This window comes from Narcine bancroftii, chromosome 6, assembly GCF_036971445.1.
Source record: "Narcine bancroftii isolate sNarBan1 chromosome 6, sNarBan1.hap1, whole genome shotgun sequence".
In the NCBI taxonomy this organism is placed as follows: domain Eukaryota; kingdom Metazoa; phylum Chordata; class Chondrichthyes; order Torpediniformes; family Narcinidae; genus Narcine; species Narcine bancroftii.
The window spans coordinates 23,497,629-23,506,298 of NC_091474.1; the positions used below are offsets into that span (position 1 = coordinate 23,497,629).

The window sequence follows — 8,670 nt, forward strand, 5'->3', positions numbered from 1 at the left end:
ACCTCCACGGCATTAAAAGCAGCCATGATGAATAAGAAAGAGCAGGAGAATTAAATATATAGTCATTGAGTCAGACGTCTGAATTTAATAACATTATGGGAGCTCGATCGTAGGGAGGAGTGGGGAACTCAGTGGGTAAGGTGGTTAGAACTTGGGACAGCTTCTACTGCAGTTCTCTTGGCTCCATTTGCCACCTCCTCTCTGGTCCACACCTCAAGGTGATGCTCCTTTCCACTGTGTCATTGACATTAATAACTCTCGTTCAAAGTCCAAGTTCAGATTTATTGTCAGATCACATACAACCCTGAGATTCTTATTTTTGTGTGCCAGGTAAAATTTTATTTAAATTCAATAAAAGCACTTGAACCTCCTTCTGATTAAAGGATTCAAAGTCTTTCTCTGCAGGAATCATGTGGAACCCTGCTGGAGAGCCATGTGCTGTTCTCCAAGGTTGGACCAAGTCTGTAGTGAAATCTGCACCCAATGGTCCGCCCTTCAATCTGTGGTTCAGTGAGGTAACCGAAGAGAAGCTGAGGGGCTGGGCAGGACATGGAGAGAAATGGACAATCAACGTTTCAAAGCTCGAAGTTAAGATTTATTGTCTGAGGACATACATGACATCACTTACAAGCCTGAGATTCTTTTTCCTATTGCTGAGGCAGTATTACCACTTATTGGTAAGCTATGTATGTGGAAGCTATGGAAAGGGTATAGAGGAGCCTGACTGGATTGGAAAATAATTCTTATGAGGCAAGGTTAGTAGAGCTGGGACTCTTTGGAGTGAAGAAGGATGAGAGGAGATGTAATAGAGGCCAACAAGATTCTGAGAGACATAAATAGGGTAGACAGACAGTGCTTTTTTTTCCCCCATGATGGGAATAGCAAACACCAGAGGATGTCTATACAAAATGAAGGGAGGAAAGTTTAGGGGACACATCATGGGTATGTATTTTACACAGAGGGTTATGAGTGCCTGGAATGCCTTGATAGTGGAGGCTGAAACATATGGATGAAAGAAAAATAGAGGGTTACAAGACAGGAAGGGTTTTTTTTGTAGGAACATATAGGTCGGCACAAGATTGTGGGCTGAGGGGCCTGTAGAGGGGTGTTCTATGGTAACTTCAGGTTGGTACCCTTTTTCAAGACTGCAAATGAGCAAGCTTGATGAGCTAACCCTCCCCAGCTTCCTTCCCCATTGATATCACTGCTTCTGACTTTAATCCCAATGAATGGTCCCATCCCAGAATACTGACTGACCATTTCTCCCCATCCTGATAAGCAGCTGATTATTTTACATTTTTAAAATTGGATTTTTAAAAATGTAGACACACAGCACAGTAACAACCCCTTTCAGCCCATGAGCCTGTGCTACCCAAGTACCCCAATTAAGCTACAACCCCGATTGGTGTGAGGAAACTGGAACACCAGGGAAAAACTTGCGCAGACACAGGGAAAATGTACAAACACCTTACGGACAGACAGCACCAGATTTGAACCTTGGTCACTGGCGCTGTAACAGCATTTTGTTCAAGAATGATAAAATGGTCAACAGCATCTTGCAATGCTCTGTTGATGGGGCAATGATCGGTTGGAATCAAAGAGAATCAAACAGAGAATCTGCAGGGTGCACTGCATAGGGAGAAAGAGGATGACAGTGTCAGGTGAACGATGTCTGGTGTCCGTTGGATTGGGGTCATCCTGCTTTCAGTGTGGTACCCCGGTGCTGAAATGGTGTTGGGGTGAGGGCGATGTGGCTCGTCCAGTGACACAGGTCTCCAGTTCGACGGCCAGGACATTGTCTGCTTCAGATCAGATTTTAGTTTATTGTCAGAGTACATGTATAACATCACATACAACCCTGAGATTCCTTTCCTGTGGGCGAGGCAGAATTGCCACCTATTGGTAAGGCAAAAAACTGTTCTCCAGAAGATATGTAAACAAATAAAGAGAATCTGCGGTCAGGGCGTCGAGAGCTCCGGTGATTTGGCAGCCAGAGCAAGGATCCACAGTCAGGGCATGGGTGAATCAGGAGCTCCACTGAGTGGGTGGCTGATGCAAGGATTCACGGTCAAGGCGTAAGGAGGTCGAGCAGGCAGGCAGTCAGGGCCAAAAATAGGGAGGTTGAGTTTTACACAGGGTCTGACTATCACACGAGTTTATACAGTGCACCTCTTTCCTGATGGCAGCAGCGTGAATGGAGCGTGTGCTGAGTGGTCTGGATCCTTGATGACTGCTACTGCTGCTTTCCAGCGGCAGTGTTTCCTATAGATGTTTTCGATGGTGGGAGGGTTTTCCTTGTGTCCAATGCCTCCCCTAACTTTTAGTAAGTCAGTGTGCTCAAAAATGTGGTACAAATTGTTTTTTCCTGTGACAAAAGTATGTGTGCACCGAATACTTGTGCAAATGTAAACTTGAAATTGTTTCAAACAATTTATTAGCCTCTCATGGCTAATAAAACTGTATTGGCATGCTTTAATATAATACAGGTACGATTAACTGCTTGTTTAACTGACTAACTAGTTAACAGAAACAGTTAGCTGAGAGATTATTTTCAATAAGTATAATTATTAATCATTATTCTCTTAGGTAATTAACCTTTTGTGCGTACATTAATTTCATTTGTGTGCTGATTGCAAAACACGTGTGAACGCGCACAGCTTCAAGCGAATGATGCTTGTGATGTCCTGGGCTGTGTCCACGACCCTTTGCAGACCTTCCATCGCCTTCGCTGGACCCAGTGCTCACCCATCCTGCAATGTCACACAGGCTAAATCATATTGGTTGAAGGCCAACCTCCACAATCTGGGCTCCTCAGGAGAAGGCTGAGATAGACAGTCTATTTGCACTTTCAGCTCAGGATGTTTGAGGTGGGGGAGGTCCTTCCCGCCTCCTCCCCCACCTCAAACATCCTGAGCCAGAAGTGCAAATGGACTCCATTACCTATTTAATTACCCACCATCATTCACAAATACATGGCATGACCACATTGCTTTGATATAATCCATTTGTTGTTGCGTACCTCAGCCCAGCCCACCAAACACCCCTCTTGCTGGTCTGTAACACTTCATCCTTCTCTTGCAGTTTTGACAGGGTGGAAAGGCATGGCTAGTGTAGCGGTTAGTGTGGCGCTATTTCAGTGACAGCGATCAGGGCTGTGGTTTGAATCTGCCACTGTCTGTGAGAAGTTTGTATGTTCTCCCCATGTTTGCGTGGGTTTCCTTTGGGGGCTCTGGTTTCCTTCCACCATTAAACACATACTGCAGGAATTGGGTGGCATGGGCTTGTGGGCCAAAAGGGCCTGTAACCATGCTGTACACCTAAATATTTTTTTAAAATTAAATTTAAAATTTTAATTAAAAAATAAAAAGAACCTTCACCCTGACTACCGATTTTCTTGGCATACCCTCGTAATTATTAGTTCTCCTTAACAACCTCCCTGAATATTTTTTGAGTTTTGCAAGGGGGCACCTTCAAAAAGAGGATTAGAGATAATCTAACTGCCAGAGGTGGGTACAATTCCAAAGTCTAATAGACATTTAGATGGTTATATAGACAGGAAGGGTTTAGAGAAGCCATTCTCTATCTATAGTTGGCAATCACCTCCTTAGGACTCTGCTCGAGGTTTATGGGCCCCCCTTCCCTGTGAAGCAGTTGTTCAGTTGGTTTCTTCTGTACTTCTCTCCTACTGACTACAGACAAAATAGAAAAAATATTTTATGATTCCAGTCCTTGGCTTCCCTTAATTTGCACACCCCCCCCCATTGAGATTGGCTGGTTTAGTGGGAGGAACCCAGGAGCTGGAGGAACTCAGAGGGTTAGGTAATATCCATGGGTAGAAATGGTCTGTCAACATTTCGGGTCGGGCCCCTTTATCAGGACTCAAATATTTAGAGGTATACAGGTCAAACAAAGGCAGATGGCACTAGCTCAGTGTAACATCCTGTGGACCAAAACATATTTCAATGACTCTAACTGATGTGTTCTGATGGAGAGGTAGTACTACATTCATGGGAGGTAGTTCTACACATGGAGAGGTAGTTCTACACATGGAGAGGTAGTTCTATGCATGGAGAGATAGTTCTACGCATGGAGAGGTAGTTCTACGCATGGAGAGTTAGCTCTGAGGAGAGGTCAATAAATTTTTTGTGGGTACCCTCCAACCAGATGGCATGGAAGGTTTGAGGGTTGTAGCCATCTCAATTCCCCTAAATAATTGTCCAAAATTAGTTCAGCAAGGGGGTTAATTGTGGTCAGGAGAGTGAACCCCTGCCCAGTCCAGGCCACTGTCCTCTGATAAGAGCTGCCAATGCCAATTGCAGCCTCAAGTTGCTAGTTCAGCACATAAGTAGGCTTGATCCAGGAGGCCCTAGTAACCAGTTGAACTGGAGTATTGCCAAGGACCTTGGTGCTTGTCTACAACATAGCCTTTTTGGCTGGAAGGTACATAATGTATTTCAAAGGAAGGAAGAATCATTACATACATTTAAAAATGTTATTTTTATTTCTGGCGACAGAGAACCATAACTTTAAAAGGAATCCAACTTTTACTAATTAGTCTTCCTTTGAGGTGTGCTTGCAGGGCATTTTCTTTCCTCTGTTAGATTAAAGTGTATCATTTAAAAAAAAACATATTTTGTCTGATGCGCTGTAAATAAGATTAGTTTGAGGGAAGGGGGTGGGTGAAGACCCATCTGGCTGGGTCATTGTTGAAGGGCAATAGGAAACGCTGATCGTTTTTGCAGCTGAACAAAGAGCTGAGAGCAAAGAGGAGGCTCAGACAGACTGTCGCCAGCCTGAATCTCTCCCACAAACTCGCTCCTTATCCCCCTATTGTTCTAACTCCCTTGCAGGCTTGGGTACAGCCTGTGAGCTGTGACCTGCAGCCAGACTAGCAAAAGGCAAACGGACGTTAATGTTAAGATTTCATTTTTCAAATATGGCAGAGAGAAGAAAAACAAATCTAACAAATGTGTGTATGTGTGTATATATATATATATAAAATATATATATATATATATATATATACATATATATATGATATACACATAATGTGTGTGTTATGAACTATTAATAAATGTTTCAGGTCACTGAGCTTTTTACTTTTGTCCCTTTTTTTGTAACTTTTTAGAAAATTTATAGAAAGATTTGAGATGCCATTGTTAATTAGCACAAGATTTGACAATACATTTGCAGAAAGTTAAAATTGGAGTCAAGAACCTTGAAATCAACCAATTCCTGCTCATTTTTGTTATCCTCCAATTTTAATCTGCTTTGAATTTAATTTCATGTGACAGGAGAGGTTTTTTTTTGCATTTCATTTCATTGTGACACATGGAAACCCTATTCAAGTGCTTTTTTTAAAAAAAGTTTGGATCCTAGGTTTGTTAAACTTGTCTCCACTTCTGTTGCAGGCATGTTTGGAAAATATGATTTTCACACTCCTTGATTCCAAAAAGGAGCATTTCCCCCTATCATATTTAAAATATCATCTGGAAGTGTTTTGTCTGAAATGTAAAATTAGCGTTTTTCACGCGATGTGGACATCCCCTCACTCCATACATCAACACTCAGGGCTATCCTATAACAAATACATTCCCTGCTCACAGATGTATGCACTGAATACAGATGTGTGTTCAAATATCCCTTCCTTGAAACGTGTTTTCAATATCTGTGACTCTATGGGAATACTAGAGTTTGCACAAGTCGTGTTATGGAATATATAGAAACTAGGCAGCTTCTCTTTTAATTTACGGTTTAAAATGTACACTCGATGGTAGAGAAATAAAGGGGTAATCTCTTTATAATGTGTTAACTGCTATCCTGCAGTGCGAACTCTGCAGCTGCCTTATGTATTGCAATGCAGATTGAACCATAAGCTTTCAATTGAGAATGTCTCTTCCCACCCCCTCGTCTCTCCAACCCCCTCCCCTATCTTGCTGCAAGCATTTAGCCACTGCAAGCATTCGAATCATGCGAACTCCGCAGCCCAAAACACAAGCAACAATACGGCTTTGCAGGTGTGCGGGTGTAAACTCTTTAAGAGGGGTTAAGGTGACAAATTAAAGGGCGATTTATCAGGGTGCAGATGATTGCCAGTTAATTGCTGGCAGCTCGGCGCCCTTGTAGTGCGTTTGATTGGCGTGCGCGTCTCCAGGGTGACCGCCTGCGCGGCGCCAGCTTGACAGGCGTCAAGGCTGTATGAATGGGTGACGTCACGGGGCTGGCGCCTGCCAGTCTGGAGGCTATGGGTCGTTTTTTTAAAGGGGAACAGGCAAAGCAGTGGGAAAATGCTGTGCTATTTCGGAGAAACGAAGCTCTCCAACATTGCTCAAAGTTCCCATGTGGAAAAAGAAAGCGACTTATTTGCACACTTGCAAAAATGAAAGAATCCGCACGTTTTAAACATAATCTTCCTTTCAAACGCTAAATATTTTCCTTTGCAATCACTATAATGTGGCTGAAAATTTACCAATGATTAATTATTTTGCAGAGCACTTGACTGGTAGCCGAGCAGCGGATTGCTGAATTGGCCGCAACGGGTCATAGCAGGACAATTTTGCTGTCATTGGCAGGGATGATAAAAGTCTCTAAACGAGGACTTTGTTTTCAACAAAGCTGCTTGATTTTTAGCAAGCCCTTCAGAAAGCCGAGGCAGGTCCGGATTCCTTCATACTCCCCACATTCCTGGACAGCAAATTCGCAAGGGTTACAATTGAATAGCGATTACAATTCTGCAGACTCTGAGGTTGCATTTTGTGTGTTACATTGCCTATATTGAAGTGGACATTGGCTGGGGGGGGAGGGGGGGGATTGTTAAGTTGGTTACTTGGGACAGAAGGAAAGGACCCAGAAACAATCGCCGCACATCTGACATGTGAGTTTCCATTCTATGCCCCCCCCCCGACACAAACAGCTGCATTCCCACATCTCCAGCACATTTGTTTCCTCCTGCCAGTCTCCCCCCCCCCCCCCCGCCCGCTCGCTCGCTAACTTTCTCCAACCTCTCCTTCCTGGCTTTGACAAATCCTCGGGCTTCCCCCCTCCCTCCTATTGGCTGGGCGGCGCGGCGAATCCCGCCCACCCCGCGCCCTGCGATTGGGCGGGCGGCTGGATGAGTGGCAGACGCCCCCCCCTCCGGCGGCCAGCGGGGATAAAGGGCGGCGCACGGGCGCCGGAGCCCCTGTCACCACAGCGTCGGCTTGCGGGACGGAGCGGCGAGCCGAGAGTTGGGTGCGTGGACTTCCCCGTCAGCATGAAAGTCGTGAGCGGTGCTGCGTGCACGCTGAAGCGCCAGGGATGCAACGAGGACGTGGTGAGGTGCCTGTCCGAGCAGAGCATCGCCATCGCCAAGTGCAAGATGCCCCCGTTGCTGGATGAGCAGATGACCATGTTCCTGTACGACATGAACGGCTGTTACAGCAAGCTGAAGGAGCTGGTGCCCACCCTGCCCCAGAACAAGAAGGTCAGCAAGGTGGAGATCCTGCAGCATGTCATCGATTACATCTGGGACTTGCAGCTGGAGTTGGACGATCAGACGTCGGGCAACACAGCGCCGTCACGGACCCCACTCCCATCCGAGGTGACTGTCATCGCGGCGGAGGTAATTTGACCGGCTCTGGCCAATCGCGACCCGAACAAGTGAACTAGTTTCCTTCGAACGTGATGCGACTGAGATGATGGGACTTAATCTTGATTTTATTTTTTTTTGCTTATAGGCTCCCTGTGTTAGCAGCGATGACCGGATTTTGTGTCGCTGAGCGAACCTCTTTGCAGGTAGGTCCAATCGGGATCCCCCACAAATTAACCAGCGAGTGGTAATTTCATGTTTCAAAGACCCATCTAAAGTCTTCATCCTTTAATTAAAACGTCTGGCCTTCTTGAACTTGAAAAGTGTCTCTTCTTCTTGTCCCAGTATTCAGATGTCCAGTACTAAGATGATCTGGCGATGGACGACGACCCGCGCAACCATCTGCAATCCCCGGGAGGGGAATATCAAGAGCAGAATCTATCATGTTTTGGGACTCGCGTGTCATTGACTTGGCTCAAAGGGGTGGTGCTGGCCTCCAGGACACGGGGCCCCTTGCCTTTTTAGTCTCGCCATCCAGGTGACTCGGGAAACCAGGAGGAAGTTTGCATCTAGTGACGTGCCTCTTGAACGCCAACCCCACACCGCAGGCAGTTTAACGAGAGACATTTTTGGCTGGGAGTTTTCGAGACTTGTGTAACATCCTTACGAGATCTAATGGGTGATTCAGTTGTAAATCTTATACTTTGTAAGTGTGTCTTGAATTGTTTACAACAATGTTGTACTAAATGGTTTTTTTAAAAAAAAATTATGAATCTTTGAAATGATGAATCTTTTTGAAATGTTAACTGAAATAAAATGAATGAAATTATGCATTTATCTTGTTTGGTAACCTTCATACAAACATTTCAGTGGATAATTTTTGGATTGGTATAAAGGAGAGGCTGATCAATTTACACTGATCAGGAAACATTTTTAAAAAAATGCGTATGAAAGATAGTAAATTCAGGACCACATTTATTGAATAGTTGCAATTTTGCTGAAGGATTAATTTCTCTCAAGTGGGGAAGTAATTCAGAACCATAACCCATAGGGCAATAATGGAATGATTCAGAACTAGCCCCAAGGCTTCAAACTTAGAGACT

At 44.7% G+C, this 8,670-nt stretch overlaps 1 protein-coding gene and 1 long non-coding RNA gene across 3 annotated transcripts; one reads left to right on the top strand and one right to left on the bottom strand.

The window, feature by feature from the left end:
* Positions 1 to 332: 332 nt before the first annotated feature.
* Positions 333 to 6,958, bottom strand: LOC138735821 (uncharacterized). Its single transcript, XR_011339956.1, has 3 exons — positions 6,470 to 6,958; positions 3,601 to 3,689; positions 333 to 538 (listed from the first exon to the last, which is right to left on the bottom strand). It is a non-coding gene; the product is annotated as an uncharacterized lncRNA (long non-coding RNA).
* A 138-nt stretch (positions 6,959 to 7,096) lies between these two features.
* On the top strand, positions 7,097 to 8,396 carry id1 (inhibitor of DNA binding 1, HLH protein). Of its 2 annotated transcripts, none has more exons than XM_069884297.1 (3): positions 7,097 to 7,600; positions 7,716 to 7,773; positions 7,913 to 8,396. In XM_069884297.1, the coding sequence occupies exons 1-2, from the start codon at positions 7,112 to 7,114 to the stop codon at positions 7,755 to 7,757; spliced, it is 531 nt and encodes a 176-aa protein (XP_069740398.1). In that variant the 5' UTR covers positions 7,097 to 7,111; the 3' UTR covers positions 7,758 to 7,773; positions 7,913 to 8,396. The 2 variants fall into 2 exon arrangements, with proteins under 2 accessions (XP_069740398.1, XP_069740399.1); XM_069884298.1 differs by having other exon boundaries at positions 7,097 to 7,579.
* Positions 8,397 to 8,670: the final 274 nt, after the last annotated feature.

What these genes read in the sequence shown, in the direction of transcription:
- id1 (XM_069884297.1), top strand. Translation starts at nt 7,112, where the DNA reads ATGAGTGGCAGACGCCCCCCCCTCCGGCGGCCAGCGGGGATAAAGGGC. An exon ending in TGACTGTCATCGCGGCGGAG is followed by an intron (nt 7,601 to 7,715) that starts GTAATTTGACCG and finishes TTTTGCTTATAG; the next exon opens with GCTCCCTGTGTTAGCAGCGA.